The sequence below is a fragment of the Manis pentadactyla genome, chromosome X (assembly GCF_030020395.1).
Source record: "Manis pentadactyla isolate mManPen7 chromosome X, mManPen7.hap1, whole genome shotgun sequence".
In the NCBI taxonomy this organism is placed as follows: Eukaryota; Metazoa; Chordata; class Mammalia; order Pholidota; family Manidae; genus Manis; species Manis pentadactyla.
The window spans coordinates 35,416,598-35,438,216 of record NC_080038.1 but is presented as its reverse complement, the minus strand read 5'-3'; the positions used below and the strand labels follow the sequence as shown (position 1 = coordinate 35,438,216).

The window sequence follows — 21,619 nt, the reverse complement described above, 5'->3', positions numbered from 1 at the left end:
AAATCTAGGCAATCTGACTATGCAGATTCATATCTCTTACTTTGTGGAGATACAGACAATCTAAGGATAGGAAACTGAAACTTCACTGAAAACATTCTAATGACCATGAAATTGAGATGACTCAATGAGTCATGCAGAATTTGACTAAAATGATGAAAACCCTAGTGAGGCTGAACTGAACACCACCATCATCTGACTGCCTCGAAAGCAAGTTTCTCAATCGCTGACAATGAAATTAAAAATACCACAGCAAATGAAATAAATAAAAAAGCCATATGATTTATATGGCTCTCTTTTGGGGGAAAGCCTGCATTGGCATCTCTGAGGGCTTTGTACCAGCAAGAAGAGATGAGATAATAACAAAGAATCTGAGGGATATTAAAACTGAGCCCAGATGCTTGAGTACATCACCACCAACAAACCTCTTGTGCCTCTCTCTGATTTTGGTCACATTTGATCCGGAACATTAAATTACATGGCCACATGCCTATATTGCCCTCATTGTTCTATCATGCTACTTAGAAGGAACTTAGGACTGAAATGATAAAAGATAATTTCGTAGTGCCCATCAGGTGCCTAATGCTTAAAATTTGCTTATCTAGCTCTATAATCTACAGCCTAGGAAGACTCTGCTGGTCAGAGGGGGGGAAATGGAAGAACAAAGAGTCAACAAAATCAGGAGTATTTGAAGAACTGCTTAATTCTTCAATTACATTGATGTGAATTTCATATGGGGAATGTATATACTAAGTGTTAAAGCAAACATCTCATGATTGAATAAGCACCTTGGGATTTCACTCAACAATTCTAGTGTCTGTTCTTCAAATAATGAGGATATTCTGCCAACTCCACTTAAATATATTAAGTAAGTGGTATTGTGTTCAATTTGATCCCTAACACTGGCAATATGAAGTTTTCTTTTTATGGGTAGAGGAAAAAACTTGAGCCTACAATACAATAGCTGGTTTTGGGGGAAAAGGGATGTGCTAGATTTTGGCATAAGACAAAAGAGTATGTACTAAGAACCCATCTGTACTCTAGCACACAGACTCAGACACAACTGTCACAGGGCAGAAAGAGCATTGGAACAGAGCCCCACATACTTAAAAAGTTAGCTGTTAAAACCAAAGGAAACTCTATCCTAACATGTTTAAACAAACTCACACTTTGAAAACCAATGTAAATATATTGATTCTTGTAGCTTGCATTTCTATTCTTGCCAATTTTTAATTCATAACATCTGAAGCACTTATGGAGTATGGATTTACAAATTTAAAAGAACTGTAATATAAGTAAGACTAGACCAAGATAAAACAAGTTTTCTTAGAGAGACAGAGGTGATGGTAGTAAGGAAACAAAGTCTGAAAAATGTGTCAAGTACATACCTAAGAAAGTAACAACCAATTGTAGTATGCACAGGGAGAGCTCTCAGGCAGGAAGAAAAAGAAATCAATTTAACAAGGAGAGTGAGAAAGGCAAGCACTTAAGTAAGGAGCCTTGAAATGCTGGCCTGGAGTTAAGGGTATGTAAGAGTTGGGAGAAAAAGTGGATCATAAGCTCATAAAGGAACACAATTTGTAAAAACAATTATCTTTCATCTTTCAACATACATATTCTTCTCATTTCTAAGGTAACTGGTGCCATCCCATCCTTACCCTCCCCTACTGCTGCAAAAAAAAGGCTGGGAAGAGAAGTTGCTATTTCTCATACTTCATGTTAGCTTACAATACATACCTCTAGCATACAGTCTCATGCTTTCCATGTAAGTTGCAAGATTTTCTGCTACCAAAGTAACTAGGGCATGATTGTGCTGAAGTTGATTGATTAAGTCATGGCGATAAAATACATGGGGACTTCGCTGAGTTTGACTGAAACGAGAAGAACTTAACAATATAATTAGGCAATTAAACTCTGTTGCAACCAAAAGAACTTATACAATCTAAATTCTTATCTACTAATTTAAAAACTTAAAATGATTTTGTTCCTAATAGAATTATACTTTTGGCCATTTATTTTATGAGACTAAAGAGAACAATGCCTCAAAAAATAAGACACTCCATTTTTCTCATTTTACATGAAAACTATGCATTAATATCCCTCAATTTCATACCAGGAGAATCTACTTCAATGAATGATTTTTACTATTATACTATAGTAGTACCAAAGCATTTGTATAAGTTTACATAGCTATTTCCAGAATTGTAAAACAGAAACATTCCTTATAAGATTAGTAACACAAAGTTCACACTGTAATTGTACTTAACAAAAACAAAAAACCCACTTTCAGTTAAATTTGTATTTATTAGCCATTCTACGTACATTCTGGAACACTTGGTTTGTAGCCAAGTTTGCCCGTAAGTATCACCAGAGAGACATCTAGTTCCTTTATAACCCATTTGGCCACCTTCATTGAAACCCAAAAAGCTCTCACAGCCATTACTATCCTAATGGAGATGAAGCCACTGTTCATTCAGAGTATGTAAACTACTGTGTCTATCTGCAACAACCAAATGAATTCATTTCAGCAAGGTGAGATGACAGTGGGCCAAACGTAATTAAAATATACCCTTCAAATGAATGTTACTGTTAGTAACACAGTCTGATTTTTTTCCCACTGTTTATCCTTTTAAGCTTTTCAAAGTTTACATATTTTTCTAGCGTTGGAAAAAAAATGATACAAAGTTCAACAGCTAAAACCAAAACATATATATAGCCTTTCCTACCTTGCTCTTTTAGGCACAATCATAACAATTTAGAGACGAAAAGGATCTTGACAATCACCTAATTATATACATAAGAAAAATACATTTCTTTAAAGAATCTTTACAGGATGATATGACTGGTTAGACACAAGGGTCACACCTAGGAATCCCAACTTCACTGTGAATATTCTTTGCACTAAACCTACATCTCTGTCTCAGCATTATTTTCCTTTTCATGTTATATGTTCCACCTCTTAAAACCATAAAAGAACAAATTATTCCAGTAACCAGAATTTGGCATATAAGATAATGTATTTAAAGACAGCCAATATAGCAGAACATTAGCTAAATCAGAAAACAGTTTTTAAAAGCACATCTTGTCATCTATGAGACCTACTTGGTCTCATCTTTGATATTACTTAAAAACTTAAATATTAAAAATAAATTTTACAATGAAAGCTTCTGTAGTATGGTATGACGTTTCAAAGTTAATAGAATATTTAATTATTTCAGAGTGAACCGATTAAGAAAAAACAGTAACGTTTACAAGAAATATACAATATGGGATTAAAGAGTAGACACTGGGCAAAAGAGGAAACAAACCAGAAAGGATAAAAAAATAAAATGAGGACTGAGATTAGTAGATAAACCACATGCCATGAAATTATCTAGCGTACTTCTGGAAATAAGATAACTCTGAACCAAAAGCCTGAAGGCAGATTATCATCTTAATTCTAATACTTATCACTTAACTGTGGCTTACTTCCTCCACCAATAAAATCAAGGGGGTGGATATGATAGAGGAATCTTCTTTTGTTCCAAATTAACATTTCTCAGCCTCCTGTAATCCCACTCTAATTTCTTTATAAAAACTTTGCTTTCACCAACCTATAATGCAGTTTCTTTTCAATAAAGTACATAAATAAAAATGTTAAAATTTTCTGTTAAAAGCCTTACCTCAAATTTTGAGGTGCTTCACCGAACAAACTACAAATCTCTCTAATTTGTTTCAGTGCAGGAATTACCCATTTATCATTTGTACGGAGTTCTTCTATAAAGCGATCTATCCACTGGATCTTCTGTGTGTCACGGTCCTTTAAACAAATAATTTCAATGCTTTATTAATATAGGTCAATACTCAGGAGAATCCCACCTTCAAATTATTTTGAGAATTATATAAGAGTTCTTCTTGTAAGACAAGCATCACAAATACTACACTGTAATTTCAATTAAGAGTTTAATAACAACAATAATAATGATTACTTTAGGTACATTTTTTATTTCACATTTACTATCAAAACTCCAAAAAGTAAAAGATTATAAAAGCTCAATATAACATGGACTCAGATATATATCTACACAAAGGTACAGATCCTAATTATTAGGCACACTGACACAAAACTTGATTTTAAAACTTTGCCAGAAGGTGGGCATTTAGCTTTATCCAATGTTTTAAGAGGTTTTACCCTACAATAAAATTCATCAATAACATATAACCTTGATTGTTACTCTATGTGGGTTTGTTTTTAGCATAGTGAAGAACACTAAAAATTTTTATTTTACCAAAAAAATAATGGCATAGCAACAAAGTTAAAAAATTTCACCCAAAATCAAAGTAAGGACACATCCACATCCACACAAGAGGAAGGATAGAAACAAGTATAAGCAGTTAAAAATTAATGTTATAAACTCAAAATTATTTCCAGTAAGGTATTTTATTTCTCATAACTTTATTTACTTTACTCTTTCTCCTAAGTCAATAGTAATCTGCAATGCAGGTTTGTCTGCCTCCAAATTCTAAGTTACAATTATTTAATTTTTGTGTTTGTGCTCTAATGAAATAATTTAAATTCATGGTTCTTTATTACTATTTGATATTTTAAGTAAATACTTAATAAACATTCATAACCAAGTAAAATGAAAAGCTGAGTAGTATCTGAACAACATATACCAACTTGAACTTATTTTCATAGTTCTTACCTAATTTTCAATTCTTCGGTATAGCAAACAATTTAACAAGTGAGAAAGCAGTTATTCATTTTACCATGAGTTAAGATACACATGCTACACATTAGAATGAATGGAAGCTGTTGTATGATTTGCTCATAGGGTAGTCACAAAGTGCTTTTACTGTTTAAGAAATTCTATTAAGTCTTTCTAACTTCCTTATGAGCAAAGAAAAGCCTAACTTCACTTACTTTTAAAGTCCCTTGTCAGCTTTAGTATCTTATGATCTATGTAAAGAAACACTCTATGTGAAATCATCATACATTTGACAATACTACCACTATATAACCCGTTTATACTTTTTTTCTGAAGGAGATTAAAATGAATTTCAGATGTAAGAAAAGGAAGGTGGACTTAACATCAAAAAAGTCGCTTCTCACTTCAAACATAACAATGTCAGAAAAACCTAAAATTTTTCTATAGCTAAGCAATCCTTACTGTGAAGGAGAAGGGTCATAAAAAATTGAGAAGAGCAGCATGCCCTTACCTGGGAGCAACTGTAATCTAGTATTTTTATGTGGGCACTAAGAGCCAGGTCCATGATGTCTACAGGCACATCATCACTGTGGGCCAGATTCCACAGGAGGTTCAGTACTTTGTGTGCCATCACACCATCTTTATCATCTTCTGCAAGACGACGGATCAGCTCAAGTAGCTTTTCACGCTGCTTTTTACTTGCATTTGTCCAACTGGCCTACAAAAATATTTTAAATGGTATGAAAACAACACATTTACTTATCACTGCTTAAATCAAGTGTCACTCGATTAACTGTATTCATCAGAACAACATAGCTGAGCACAGAATTATTCAGGTGATATCTGAGACAGAAGATAGGGCAGACAAACTCCAGGAAAAAAGAAAAACCTCTATCTATTTGGATGAGGGTTTCTCAACCTCAATACTAATGACATTCTGGGTGGAAAATTCTTTTGTTTTGGGGGATGTTCCATACATTGCAGGATGTTTATCAGCATCTCTGGCCTCTACCCACTAGAAGCCAGTAACAAATCCTCCTCCCAGTTATAACAACCTAAAATGTCTCCAGCCCCTGTTGAAAACCTCTGCCTTAGACTCAGTGTCATTTGTGACTTTAAAATTATATTAAAAGATGGCAGAGACAACTTGATATACAAAGATTTTCGTAACAAATGTGCAAAGTCAATTATAGAGCAATGTGTATTATACATTTGAAAACAAAATAGTCTGTAACAAAGTCTGTTATTAACCAAGAAAAATAATTTCTAAGTTACACAGAAATAATACAATGCTATTCTATTTAGAAAATAGAATATTCATTTAAAAAATGCTCATTTAAAAGCCCTAAAAGTGGGGGTGGGGGGTGAGGGCACCACACCTTTTCTCTAAAATGGTAGTTTTAAAATGCTTAATTTATATACTGGGGGTAGGGTTTGTGTGATGGTGGCATCTAGTGGGTAGAGGCCAGGGAATGTTACTAAACGACATGAGTAGAGTTTTATGTATAAAGCTGCTAATCAGTGTCTATTGGAAAATAAACTGAAATCAAGCTAATGACAAACAGCATGATTAAATTACAGAAAATCCTTTCAAAACCATTACAGACATTTGCAGTGTGATAAATAAGGGTATCTTGGAAGATATGAAGGTATACTTCTAATTACTCCTAGACCCTCATATTTATTAAAGGAATATGAAAACTGTTAAGGGTACAAGTAAAGGCTGAAAGATTCTATTACAATTAAGAACATCTTAAAAAGAGAGATTAAGTAGGCATTAAATGCCTCCCGAAGAAGAGCACATCACCTATGATGTATTCTAGCAAAAGAAAAAAAGCCTCTCTCTCATACTACGGATAAGATTCACCTGAGAATCTTGCTTTAAAATAGAGACGCCCAGGCTCCATACCTAGGAATTCAGATTTAATCAGTCTGGGGTGGAAGACAGTAACTGGGTTTATTTTTTCTACTGTGATACACACATCAAGAAAGGTACAAATAGATATTATTACAGTACATAATGTAAACATCATTTGTGTAATTATTACCTAGGTGAAAAATAACACATGGTAAGCTGCACTCCAGAAGACAGGCAGGTCTGTTTTGTTTATGCTAATGTTATCAAGTTATATGATTCTTATATGACTTTATTCCTTTCCTCAACCTTCTATTTAGACTCATCCATGTGGTTGAGTTGCTGGACTTTGCTCATTCTCATTGTTGCGAAGTGTTTCATTACTGGGATATCACACAATGTATCCATGCTACACAGCAACTGTTTCTATTACAAACAATTCTGCTACAAATGTTGCCAGACTCCTGGTGCACTTATGTGTGAATTTCTCTAGGGTATACATTCGAGTATATATTCAGAAGTCAAACTGATGAGTCATGAGAATTTTAACAAACTATTTTCCAAAGTGGTGTAGCAACTTATGTTCCCGCCAGCATCACTGTAATTGTTAATTTTACCAAACTATCTTCATGATCAAATGCCAGCTAACAGAACACCCCGTTGTGAAGTGTCATGAAGTCTTATCTTCTTTTGTTGTTGTTTTCTGTTTCGTTTTGTTTTATTTTTTATTAACGCATGATTGATATACACTCTTATGAAGGTTTCACATGAAAAAACAATATGGTTACTACATTTATCCATATTATCAAGTCCCCACCCATACCCCAATGAACTCACTGTGCATCAGTGCAGCAACATGCCACAGATCCACTATGTGCCTCCTCTGTGCTACACTGTTCTCCCTGTGATCCCTCACCACATGTATACTAAACATGATACCCCTCCATCCCCTTCTCCCTCCCTCCCCACCCACCCTCCCACACCCCTCCCCTTTGGTCCCCCCCCCCATCCCTCCCCTTTGGTAACCACTAGTTCATTCTTGGAGTCTCTGAGTCTGCTGACATTTGGTTCCTTCAGTTTTGCTTCATTGTTACACTGCACAAATGAGGGAAATCATTTGGCATTTGTCTTTCTCTACCTGGCTTATTTCACTGAGCATAATGTCCTCCAGCTCCATCCATGTTGTTACAAATGGTAGGATTTGTTTCTTTCTTATGGCTCTATAGTATTCCATTGTATATATGTAATCACATCTTCTTTATCCATTCATCTACTGATGGACACTTAGGCTGCTTCCATTTCTTGGCTATTGTAAACAGTGCTGCAATAAACATAGGGGTGCATATGTCTTTTTGAATCTGAGAAGTTGTATTCTTGGGGTATATTCCAAGGAGTGGGATTCCAGGGTCAAATGGTATTTCTATTTTGAGTTTTTTGAGGAACCTCTATATTGCTTTCCACAATGGTTGAACGAATTTACAATCCCACCAGCAGTGTAGGAGGGTTCCCCTTTCTCCGAATCCTCGCCAGCATTTGCTGTTCTTAGTCTTTTCGATGTTGGCCATCCTTACTGGTGTGAGGTGATATCTCATTGTGGTTTTAATTTGCATTTCCCTGATGATTAGTGATGTGGAGCATCTTTTCACGTGTCTGTTGGCCATCTGAATTTCTTCTTTGGAGAACCGTCTCTTCATATCCTCTGCCCATTTGTTAATTGGGTTATTTGCTTTTTGGGTGTTGAGGTGTGTAAGTTCTTTATATATTCTGGATGTTATCCCCTTGTTGGATATGTCATTTACAAACATATTCTCCCATACTGTAGCATGCCTTTTCATTTTGGTGATGATGTCCTTTGCCATACAAAACCTTTTTAGTTTGATGTAGTCCCATGAGTTCATTTTTGCTTTCGTTTCCCTTTCTCGAGGAGATGGGTTCAGGAAGAAGTTGCTCATGCTTATATGCAGGAGATGTTTGCCTATGTTGTCTTCTAAGAGTTTTATGGTTTCATGATTTACGTTCAAGTCTTCAATCCATTTTGAGTTTACTTTTGTGTATGGGGTTAAACAATAAACCAGTTTCATTCTCTTGCATGTAGCTGTCCAGTTTTGCCAACACCAGCTGTTAAGAGGCTGTCATTTCCCCATTGTATGTCCATGGCTCCTTTATCATATATTAATTGACCGTATATGCTTGGGTCTATATCAGGGCTCTGTAGTCTGTTCCATTGGTCTATGGGTCTGTTCCTGTGCCAGTACCAAATTGTCTTGATTACTGTGGCTTTGTAGTAGAGCTTGAAGTTAGGGAGCGTAATTCCCCCTGCTTTGTTCTTCCTTCTCAGAATTGCTTTGGCTATTCAAGGTCTTTTGTGGTTCTATATGAATTTTAGGACGATTTTCTCTAGTTCATTGAAGTATGCTGTTGGTATTTTGATACGAATTGCATTGAATCTATAGATTGCTTTAGGCAGGATGGTCATTTTGACAATATTAATTCTTCCTATCCATGAGCACGGGATGTGTTTCCATTTATTGGTATCTTCTTAATTTCTCCCATGACTGTCTTGTAGTTTTCAGAGTATAGGTCTTTCATTTTCTTGGTTAGGTTTATTCCTAGGTATTTTATTCTTTTTGATGCAATTGTGATAGAATTGTTTTCCTGATTTCTCTCTCTGATAGTTCACTGTTAGTGTATAGGAATGCCAAAGATTTCTCTGTATTAATTTTGTATCCTGGAACTTTGCTGAATTCAGATATTCAATCTAGTAGTTTTGGACTGGATTCTTCAGGGTTTTTTTTATGTACAGTACCCATGTCATCTGCAAACACAGACAGTTTAATTTCTTCCTTGCCAATCTGGATGCCTTTTATTTCTTTGTGTTGTCTGATTGCCATGGCTTGGACCTCCAGTACTATGTTGAACAGAAGTAGGGACAGTGGGCATCCTTGTCTTGTTCCCGATCTTAAAGGAAAAGCTTTAAGCTTCTTGCTGTTAAGTATAATGTTGGCTGTGGGTTTGTCATATATGGCCTTTATTATGTTGAGGTACTTGCCCTCTATACCCATTTTGTTGAGAGTTTTTATCATAAATGGATGTTGAATTTTGTCAAATGCTTTTTCAGCATCTATGGAGATGATCATGTGGTTTTTGTCCTTGTTGTTGATGTGGTGGATGATGTTGATGGATTTTCGAATGTTGTACCATCCTTGCATCCCTGGCATAAATCCTACTTGATCGCGATGGATAACTTTTTTGATGTTTTTTGAATTTGTTTGCTAATATTTTGTTGAGTATTTTTGCATCTATGTTCATCAGGGATATTGGTCTGTAATTTTCTTTTTTGTTGGGGTCTTTGCCTGGTTTTGGTAATAGAGTGATGCTAGCCTCATAAAATGAGTTTGGAAGTATTCCCTCCTCTTGTACTTTTTGGAAAACTTTAAGGAGAATGGGTATTAGGTCTTCACTAAATGTTCGGTGATATTCAGCGGTGAAGCCATCTGGTATAGGGGTTTTGTTCTTAGGTAGGGTTTTGATTACCACTTCAATTTTGTTGCTGGTAATTGGTCTGTTCAGATTTTCTGTTTCTTCCTTGGTCAGCCTTGGAAGGTTGTATTTTTCTAGAAAGTTGTCCATTTCTTCTAGATTATTCAGTTTGTTAGCATATAATTTTTCATAGTATTCTATAATAATTCTTTGTATTTCTGTGGTGTCCGTAGTGATTTTTCCCTTCTCATTTCTGATTCTGTTTATGGGTGTAGACTCCCTTTTTTTCTTGCTAAGTCTTGCTAGGGGTTTACCTATTTTGTTATTTTCTACAAGAACCAGCTATTGCTTTCATTGATTCTTTCTATTGTTTTATCTTTCTCAAGTTTATTTATTTCTGCTTTAATCTTTATTATGTCCCTCCTTCTACTGACTTTGGGCCTCATTTGTTGTTCTTTTTCTAGTTTCATTAATTGTGAATTTAGACTGCTTATATGGGATTGTTCTTCTTTCCTGAGGTAGGCCTGTACTGCAATATACTTTCCTCTTAGCACAGCCTTGGCTGCATCCCACAAATTTTGCAGTGTTGAATTATTGTTGTCATTTGTCTCCATATATTGCTTGATCTCTGTTTTAATTTGGTCATTGATCCATTGGTTATTTAGGAGCATGTTGTGTAGCCTCCATGTGTTTGTGGGCTTTTTCATTTTCTTTGCGTAATTTATTTCTAGTTTCATTACTTTGTGGTCTGAGAAACTGGTTGGTACAATTTCAATCTTTTTGAATTAACTGGGGCTCTTTTTGTGGCCTAGTATATGATCTATTCTTGAAAATGTTCCATGTGCACTTGAGAAGAACGTGTATTCTGTTGTTTTTGGGTGTAGAGTTCTGTAGATGTCTGTTAGGTCCATCTGTTCTATTGTGTTGTTCAGTGCCACTGTCTCCTTATTTATCTTCTGTCTGGTTGATCTGTCCTTCAGAGTTAGTGGAGTGTTGAAGTCTCCTAGAATGAATGCATTGCATTCTATTTCCCCTTTTAATTCTGTTAGTATGTGTTTCATATATGTGGGTGCTCCTGTGTTGCGAGCATAGATATTTATAATGGTTATATCTTCTTGTTGGACTGACCCCTTTATCATTGTGTAATGTCTTTCTTTGTCTCTTGTTACTTTCTGTGTTTTGAAGTCTATTTTGTCTGATACAAGTACTGCAACTCCTGCTTTTTTCTCTCTCTTAGTTGCATGAAATATATTTTTCCATCCCTTTACTTTTAGTCTGTGTATGTCTGGGTTTAAAGTGAGTCTCTTGTGGGCAGCATATAGATGGGTCTTGTTTTTTTATCCATTCAGTGACTCTATGTCTTTTGATTGGTGCATTCAGTCCATTTATATTTAGGGCGATTATCAATAGGTATGTATTTATTGCCATTACAGGCTTTCGATTCGTGGTTACCAAAGGTTCAAGGTTAATTTCCTTACTATCTAAGAGTCGAACTTAACTCACTTAATATGCTATTACAAACACAATCTAAAGGTTCTTTTCTTTTTCTCCTCCATTCTTTATATATTAGGTATCATATTCTGTACTCTTTGTCTATCCCTTGATTGACCTTGGGGATAGTTAATTTTGCATTTGCTTAGTAATTAGCTGTTTACTGTGGTTTTATTACCTCTGGTGATGGCTATTAAACCTTAGGAACTCTTCCATCTATAGCAGTCCCTCCAAAATAGACTGTAGAGATGGTTTGTGGGAGGTAAGTTCTCTCAGCTTTTGCTTATCTGGAAATTGTTTAACCCCTCCTTCAAATTTAAATGATAGTCTTGCCAGATGGTTCCAGGCCCTTCTGCTTCATTGCATTAAATACATCATGCCACTCCCTTCTGGTCTGTAAGGCTTCTGCTGAGAAGTCTGATGTTATAGTCTGATGGGCTTTCCTTTGTATATGATCTTATTTCTCTCTCTGCCTGCTTTTAATAGTCTGTCCTTATCCTTGATCTTTGCCAATTTTATTACTATATGTCTTGGTGTTGTCTTCCTTGGGTCCCTTGTGTTGCGAGTTCTGTGGATCTCCATGACCTGAGAGACTATCTCCTTCCCCAGATTGGGGAAGTTTTCAGCAATTACTTCCTCTAAGACACTTTCTATCCCTTTCTCTCTCTTCTTCTTCTGGTATCCCTATAATGCGAATATTGTTCTGTTTGGATTGATCACACAGTTCTCTCAATATTCTTTCATTCTTAGAGATCCTTTTTTCTCTCTGTGCCTCAGCTTCTTTGTATTCCTCTTCTCTAGTTTCTATTTCATTTATCATCTCCTCCACAGTATCCAACCTGCTTTTAATACTCTCCATTGTGCCCTTCAACAATTGGATCTCCATCCAGAATTAATTCCTGAGTTCTTGGATATCTTTTCATACCTCCATTAGCATGTTGATGATTTTTACTTTTGAACTCCCTTTCAGGAAGAGTCATAAGGTCCATGTCATTTAAATCTTTCTCCAGAGTTATATTAATTTTACTCTGGACCAAGTTCCTTTGGCGTTTCATATTTGTATATGGTGTCTTCTGGTGTCCAGAAGCTCTACTCTCTGGACCTGCTCAGACCCTGAAGCAATGTCAGGGATTGCAGGGGAGCGGTATTGGTGCCTGGGGGGAGGAAAGAGCTGTTTCCTGCTTCCCGGCTGCTATGCCTGTCTCCACTGCCTGAACCAGTGGGCTGAGCACACAGGTATAAGCTTTTGTCCCAGAGCAGCCGGACATGGATCCCTGCTTTCCACAAGTGGCTGGAATCTCAGTCTCTCAGGAATTCTGCCTGTATTAGCTTTCCAACCCTGTAATCACGCGAGTATCATGAAAGCACTGTGAAATGTAGGTTTGTGCTCCCAGAGCAGATCTCCGGAGCTAGGTATTCAGCAGTCCCAGGCCTTCCACTCCCTCCCTGCTCCGTTTCTCTTCCTCCCACCAGTGAGCTGGGTGGAGGAACGGCTTGGGTCCTGCCGGGCCACAGCTTTGGTACGTTACCCTGTTCCGTGAGGTCTGCTCTTTTCTCCAGGTGTATGCAGTCTGGCGCAGTCCTCTTTCCTGTTGCTCTCTCAGGATTAGTTGCACCAACTATATTTTTTAATTGTATGGTTTTAGGAGGAAGCCTCTGTCTCTCCTCTCATGCCACCATCTTTAATCCTCTCTCCAAGGTTTATGTTCTTGATCCACAAACTGTCCAATAATTTGGCTTTCACAAACCCATTACTAGTAATGGGAGAGAGACCACTATACAGTATGGCCCCCTAAAAGGTGCATGATGACACCAACAGGTATGATTGTAGGGCCTCTTGGGCTACCTTATGAATTACATTTCTAGTAAGTCCATGAGTTGCATTTCCAATTTGCCCGTGCATATCACCCCAGAATACCAATCAAGGTATTTGTAATCCCTTGCTGTCAACTGTATTTTTCACTGCAATCAATCATCCTTTAGTTCACTTGCACCTATTAATAAAAATACAAAGCACTAGGAGAAAGGAATCCAAATTGACAACCTAAGTTAAAATAAAAAATTCTTATTAGGATTATTATTAAAAAAATGAACTCTAATTGGAAAAGGAAACAATGGTCAATTCCTTCTTACCCGATATTGTTTAACAATTTATATTTAAGTACCTATTGGCTAGGAGCAACTCACAAATCTAAATCAATTCTATTAAAAATTAAATGGTAATGTTTTAATATATTAACTATTACCTTAAAGCAGTCAAAAAGATGATCAAGTTGTTCAGGAGAAAAATCCCATGCCAACTTCGCCAGAAGATCATGTACATTTTTCACAATGGCTTCATGTTTCCCGGCCTATTGGAAAATGAAGATAACCATAGCATACTAGAATTTGAATAGCAGATAACAGTTTATACTGCTTGACAATTATTAATGAAGTATTCACAGGTCCTTCATCTAACTGTGTAACAGAAGAAAATTCCTAACATTATAAATTGAGTTAGAACTGTCATCTAAAACAGTTTCCTGTATACATAGCTAATGTACACTTTGGAAATTCATGTGAACCTTTATTACAGTTTACTGACTTAAATGTGCTAATTTTAACTTTACAAGTAGGAAAAACATTAAGACACCCCAATGTTATTTTCTTAAAACTAGAACTTAAGCACTCAGAAGCAAAACTGAATGTTTTCTTGATTTCTACAGGCTCAAAAACAAAGCTTTGTAATCTAGAACTCAAAAGTTCTAAAGTGAGCCATGAGTAGAAACTTGTCATTAAGATAATCAAAGGAATCATGGTTTCCAGCTCTGAAACCAGAAAGGTTACTTATCCTTCTGTAAAGTTATAAATCCTCTGAATTAACAGTCCTCACTCTGCTGACTTGAGTTTCCTTTGTACTAAATAAATATATGAGGAAACGAATTACAGATGTCTTTTACTCTTCCAGTGGACATTCCTCAATTTTACTGTTTGCCTCTTAAAACCACCTACAAATGCCAACCTTTACCAAATACATATAGTAAGTAATGGACTATTTATATTTGTTTAAATATTACTTCAAAAAGATTCTTGACAGAATTTCTGTGAACAAGCATTTAAACATACTAAGCCTTCATCCTATTTTACAATGACTACTTTAATTTTTTTACTTTTTAGTATCTTTCTTTTTTACAAACCAAACAGCCACCATTTTTAATACCTACCTGTGCTGCCCAGATATTATCGAGATCTTGTAAGGTCAGAGCTTTTTCTTTGATGACAAAGCGAAGAATCTTCTCTAGCTTTTCCACATACTGTGGTTGATGAAGACTATCTCGCAAGACTATGGATAAGATATTGTTCTGCTGTATCCATTCCTAAATATAATTCAAAAACTTGTTTCAAAGTAGAAACTAAAACACAGGTTAAAAAATATAAACTATTGTACACACTTTGAAACATTAGGAATTAAGCACTCAGAAAATATAATAAATGTTTGTTTTTTTAAATACAAAATTATTAAAAATCACAATTTCATGGAACTTAGTTTTGCACATACAGAAATGCTTCCATGAATTAGAAATAGTAAAATCATTACAAAGATTCTACTGCAGGAATTACTCAGAAAAATATTTAAATGGAAGGTACAAATTCAGTTTAGGATCTTTGGATTCCTTATACCAATTTTGATTTGGGTGAAAAGGCACCCTTTTAATTTTATTCTTTTATTATACCAATTACATTATTATCACTTATTCATTAGCTCTTTAATCTTCTGAATAATCCTAATGAGGGATATATTATCCTATTACAGAAAAGTAATGGGCTTGGAAATGTTGGAACTGGAATCTGAATCAAGACTGTATGCATGATTCCCAAATTTGTTTTTCTTAATGCTGTATGATACGCTGCTTGACTGGCATTTATTTAGCATCTATACCAATAGAAGAAAATTCTTACTTGTGATACAAAAGACAACAGTCCACACTATGACTTCACAGTATTCAACGTGAGGATGTATTCTGCCCTAAAATGTACTAGAGACATATACTTCTCAGCTGGTCAAGGTGCATTTTCATTTCTAATCTGTTGCAGGCACATATCTTTGTAGAATAAAAATGTGGCATATCAAATTGTTACATAAGTTTCTAAACATGTAATGCCTTTTTCTGTACTCAATTAGGACTGCCAGCAAGGACCACAACCAGACTTTGGACCACACTCTTGAGTAGCTCTGTGCTTGACTTTCCAAAAGGTGGCCAGACAAATCACATACACAAAACCAGGTGTCTAAGACCTGACCCCTAACACAGAGCCAATGTCTAGGCAACCTCCACATACGTTTATTCACTTTCTAATCACTCTCTCCCCTATTAAACTGAGACCTCCTTGAGGGCAATGACAGTTCTTTGCCCAGAAATGTCAGACAGTATACATTAAAGTTAGTCAACTAATATTTTTTAAGTGGCACACTATTCATTCTAAAACTACAATATATACAAACATCTATGGTAAATAGTTTCCTCAACTTTCAACATCAAAACGACATAAATGTTAAGTGCTGAAATTCTTAAAATAATAAAATATTAATTCATGTAGATCTTAGTCCAGTAATTTTATTTCCTATTTGAAAATCATAAAGTGGAATTGGTCAAATGGACAATAGGCCACTTCATTCATTAGACACCAGATACTAACCAATCTATTCCTAAGATTACCTTTTTATCTACTCCATTTCAACACCCCTCAGAAAGCTCATACAGAACACCTACATTCAAGTATTAAGTTTATCAAAGATGTGCTAAGCTACCCTTATCACCACTAAATAATTAATACATTATATTGAAAAAAGTTCTCAGAATTAACAGTCATAAATCAATCTGAACAACTCCCAATTTAAAAATTTTCTTTAAAATGTTAGTATTACTAACTTTAATTGGAACTATTTTTATTTTTGCCTTAGGTAGATTCTTATTCACAAAAGAAGAATCGAAGGACTTACTGCCATTCGTTCAGCCGTGAGCCACTCTTCCTCTTCAGGGTTACCATGCCGATGAGTATAATATGACACACTAGATATCACCTTATTAACTTCATTCAGTGCATTCATCTTTCCATTGAAAGAAGAAATTTGCAACAATCTATAATAGAAATTCAATGTCAAGTTCTGATTCTAAATGTTCAAATAAGTTATTATTTCAAGAGGTGAATGTCTTACCTAAGTATCATTTTTAACCTAAATATTTCTAAATTTTTTACAGTTTCTTCTTGTCCTGGAACCCTCGAAGCTAAATTCTTCAAAGATTTAATAATCATTGAAAGGGCATCATTTTTGGCTTCATTCTTTGCTTCTTTTTTCAGTTCTTCATCAGTTAAGTTTTCTAAAAACTGTGGAACCATTTCTATTACTGGAAGAAAGTACTTTTTCACTGTATGAAGAGTGAGAAACTCATAGCATTGTCCAAAAGGTCTGATAAAAGAAGACAAAAAAAATTTTTGTGATACTGAATTTCTTATTAACAACTAGGACTGAACTCAAGACTATATTACTTTAAAACCCAAGTTACCAGTTAAAGAGAAAATCATACTTGAAGAAACTCGATTTTTATCAGGAAATTAAGTAGGAATTTCTAAAATGCACTCAAGATCCATTTTAAAATATCACTTACTTAATAAGGGCTGCAATTATTTGAACATTTAACGCTGATCCATTAATAAAACGATCATGCAAAATCTGGAACCCGTTTAAAGTGCCAAATTTGTTGAGAAGATCCACTAGCCAACCCTGCAATACAGTTAATGAAAAAAGTTAATTTTCTACTACTTTTTTAGGGGAAAAAAGTACTATCTGAAGTACTTTCTTGATCCACATACTAAAAACAGGAAGCTCAATAAAAGAAAATTATTATACCATCTTTACAAAAAAAAACCCCACTAAGTATTTCATACTGTTCACAGTAATTTCGTCTGAGAGAAAAGGATAAGTAGCAGTACAGATGAGGTAACTAGGGCACAGATGTTTGTTCGTATCAATATAGCTGGTGAATAGGAATGAGAAGCCATGGCTTTACTTCAGAGATCCCATCATATGAAAACACATTTTTATTATTTGAAAATATATTTTCAAAAATTTAAGGGCATAAGAAGGCTCTTTAAAAAAAATTATTACTAACCTAATATTTTAATCCTTTTTTGCTGCAGTTGCAAATAATTAAAAATTACTTATAACTACCATAACCTTAAAGTCTGAGTGTGACGTACCAATTAAAAATTAATCCCCTGGTATTATACTGCATCTGTTGTTCCTAACTAGAAACATGCTAGCTGATGCTTTTGCTGACTCACATGAATACACCCAGTTCTCATCTTGGAAGCACCAGATGCACTAGTATGGACTCCCTTTCAACCTCTTCCCTAAGGGACAGCAGTAATTCAAAGTACAATACAGCTGGGATAGGCAATGGTTTCTGTAGTTGGAAGTATGCCTCTATGTAAAAATTTTAAATGAGTTAAAGGTTATATGGATATAAGAATCAAATGCACCCAAAAATGTATGTATCCAAGACAACCTTTACCACCTTGCCTTCTTCTACAAAGCCACATTTCAGAAGCCAGAGGGAAAAACAAAGGGGAAAAAAGAGCCAATTCCTCTACTAAGGTTAAAGCAAAAGTAATTTCTACAACTGTTAAAAAAAACATGTCTAAGACAAAGCAAAAATGCTAAGTAAAAGGGAACTGCTTTAAAGAGATAATATGATAACTAAGGGTAGTTTTGATAGGATTTTATGAGAATCTAAATCCATTAAGTTTGCTAATAACCCAACCACCATATTTCCATTTAAGTTCATTGTAACATTTTCTTACTTTTTAATTTGGTCTTAAAAAGCTAATTCAAAACAATTAAAAACTTGATCATTTAATTTACTAGGTCCCTTCTGGCATTCGGCAATTCTAAGAACAGGACACACTCATTATGTATTTTTATTTTTCCAATAACTGGAATGAGACTATGAAGGCTGACATACTCAACTTATGCATAATATATATAAAAAATAGCATATGTGTGCAAAGTTGAGTGAAACTATTAGACTAATATACTCAATATTATGTATTCTATAAGATAGTATAGGTTTATGAAGTTAAGTAATCAGTCTAAAGCTAATCTTTCCATGTTTTCAACTGCAATGTATGTTTAAGCAATTACAAATACTCAGTAACCAGTAATTCACAAGAAGAGTTAGGCTTCAAAGATATAAAAAATATCTTCAACTAGGAGCCATCTTAAATCAAGTTGTTACCTGTTGAGTCTCTCACACATTATTATTGACCCATAATGCAAAAACTAAAGTAAAATAAAAGATGAAATACAGGTGTATTTAGGAAATTGCCATTATTTAGATATTAATTTGATTCACTCAAACAAAAACAAACCCAAGTGGCACCAATATGAACCTTAGGAAATAATAGAAAAAAAACAAAAAACAAAAAACAAAAACGGAGCACTGATGTATCAATTCAAATTTTCCTGGCTAGATTTTCCCCTTTCATAAGACCCCCAATAATAAAAATAAGTATGCCTAAATTCTGAACTTTAAAAACCATAAATTGCAAATTATTTAGTATTTATTAAAAGAAATGGTTTATTTTTAAGAGTATATATTCTGTTTATGCTGGTATAGAAAATTTACATTGGAGAACTTTTGCATTTATGTATATTACATGTATTTCATTTAAGTAAGTTTTACTATTTTTCTTTCATTTAAACTTTCCGTAATTTTAGTTTCAGGACATAGTATTAAACATTTATTGGGTATCCTTGTCTTGGAGGATCTCAGAATGTTTAAAGTGGTTTTGGCCTTATCAAAGTAGTAAATCTCCTATTCTACTCTAATTTAAAAGGAAAAATAGGGTCTGGGCAGTAAACATTGGGGAATAATTACATGGATAGAGCTTAAAAAAAGAATCCACAACAAAACAATGTAGAATCCCTTTAAAAGTAGTATGAAATTATTCTTCACATTAACAAGTTCAGATCATTTCAAGTTCTGTGACAAAACAAAACTACTGTAACATTTAATTTTTGAAAATAAAAAACCAACACACTTTTGGTGATCGAGGATCTGGTGAACGAGCAAAGAGTTCATCTTCAGGCAACTGAACACTTGAGGAGACAGATTCACAGGGGCGTGTACCATTGTAGATATGGAATTTGCAATGAGGATTTAAGGCCATAGAGAGAAGTTCTAAAAGTGGAAACCAGTCTTGGGACAATTTGGCCACACATAACTCCACCAGCCGATGAGTGTTGTTGATAATACACCTCTGTGATATAAAAGGGGGAAAGTGATTTATTAAGATCAAAACACTGCAATTACAAACAGAAATGTCTCCAATCTTAATTACTTCAGTAACAATTTCTCCATTTTTCTCTATTATTCATTTGAATAATGTTTAATTTCACTAATATTGGGACCAAAATGATAATATGAAAAAAGAAACTAGCATTTAACTTTACAGTTTATATAGTACCTACTTTCAAAGCCATTTGCAATGGCTTATAATATCAAGTTAAGTACTGCTCTGTTTCCACAGTCAAGATACAAAGTACCATGGTTTTCTTTTTGGAGTTTATACACTAGAGGCAACAATTCTAAAGTCTAAGCAATACCCAAGATGGGGATTTACTACCTAAATCTCAATGTAAAAGTCTGACACCACTTCCAAAGTTTACATTTCTATACTTAAACTTACATGCTGAATTAGAAGATACTGGGATTTTTATCCTATGGTTACGAACTATGAGAAATAGCTCACAGAGCACAAAAATAGCTGCTTTACAACTAACTTACGACCATACTTCTATAGTATATTAAAAAAGGAACAGAGACTTGGAGTAATTACGGCGTTTCATCAATCCAAGATGCATTGCATGTGTTTTCATTTTTTATGCTCTCTGGAATTTGTATCTTATAATCAATGTACAGTACCTTTCCCTAGACTGCAGGTGTTTGTAAAGAAGATTCATGTTTGCTGTTGCAGGTCACTTGGAGACACCACCAATCTGAGACCACTTTAAACTCTCCATTTGAGGATTTTTTAAAATCACAACTATAATGTAAATGAGACTTACAAAACAGTTTGAATACTGGTTGTGGTTTGAATTTTCAGATTTCCCCCCACTCATATTGGTGCCAAGTTGAGACATGCAGGTTTCTTAGGTGTCTCTATATGGTTAGGTTTATTTCTCTGCACTGACCCTTTGTGCTCCAGGTAATTAGATTCCCCATCTTGAGTGTTTTTCTTCTTTAATGGTATGTAAAATGAGTGAGTGGTGCATCTCACAATTGACAGCATCATATTTTCAGTGAAACGTAGTGACTTACCTAATTGTCACACAGTACTTTAGAACCTAGGTGACAGACTAAATCAAAGTTTTCCAGCTCTAAATCTCACTCATTCTAAATGATCATGCTTCCTTCAACAGAAATTCTAATTTATAAGAAGTATTTTACAAAGTTTCTCATTTTTAGACCCTTTAATCATCAAATATATAACCAAATATACATTATATATGTGAGAAAATATAGGCATCACTATGTAAATCTAATTTTTAAAAGTCAAATGCAAGACTCACATGAATTTCAAACTTCCAGCCACTCACTGCCTCATCTGTAAGGATTTTAGTGAACGATATTGTTAGCCCATCTCGAAAGAATCGCTGACATGCTTCACTTTTAACGTCAAGGCCTAAGAAAAGAGGAGAAAAATTAATGTAAACCATTTATTTCTCTGGTTGTCTTACAATGTCCAATTATATGATAAAAGGTAGTAAGTAATTGTAAACTATTCATTGATCTCTGAGAAATGAAGACTAGCTTTGGAAGAAAACTCACAGTATTATGTATCCTAAGAGGTCAAAAGGGCAACTTTATTATACTGTCAGTATCACCAAAGTTCCTATGTGTCAAAAAGGTTAACTGATTCAGAAAAACAATCCTCAGGGAATTTTAAAAGTATTTCACTGCACGGAAGTACATTAAACCAACTAGCATTAAGGAGAACTGACCATGACACTAGCACTTAAAACACAAAATGATTACCAGTACCATGTGATACAGAATGTAAATAC

At 34.7% G+C, this 21,619-nt stretch overlaps 1 protein-coding gene across 4 annotated transcripts in view; it reads right to left on the bottom strand.

The window, feature by feature from the left end:
- The window catches only part of USP9X (ubiquitin specific peptidase 9 X-linked), a 139,847-nt gene that overhangs the window by 66,940 nt on the left and 51,288 nt on the right, over positions 1-21,619 (bottom strand). For 2 of the 4 annotated variants that reach the window (XM_057495778.1, XM_057495780.1), the window contains exons 5-14: positions 21,125-21,237; positions 19,594-19,812; positions 17,160-17,275; positions 16,709-16,960; positions 16,493-16,631; positions 14,715-14,867; positions 13,758-13,862; positions 5,197-5,403; positions 3,660-3,796; positions 1,735-1,883 (exon numbers count right to left, since the gene is read on the bottom strand). In XM_057495778.1, the coding sequence (XP_057351761.1) occupies positions 1,735-1,883; positions 3,660-3,796; positions 5,197-5,403; positions 13,758-13,862; positions 14,715-14,867; positions 16,493-16,631; positions 16,709-16,960; positions 17,160-17,275; positions 19,594-19,812; positions 21,125-21,237 (1,590 nt within the window). The remainder of the gene's footprint in view (positions 1-1,734; positions 1,884-3,659; positions 3,797-5,196; positions 5,404-13,757; positions 13,863-14,714; positions 14,868-16,492; positions 16,632-16,708; positions 16,961-17,159; positions 17,276-19,593; positions 19,813-21,124; positions 21,238-21,619) is intronic. The other 2 variants (XM_057495779.1, XM_057495781.1) reach the window with 1 other exon arrangement.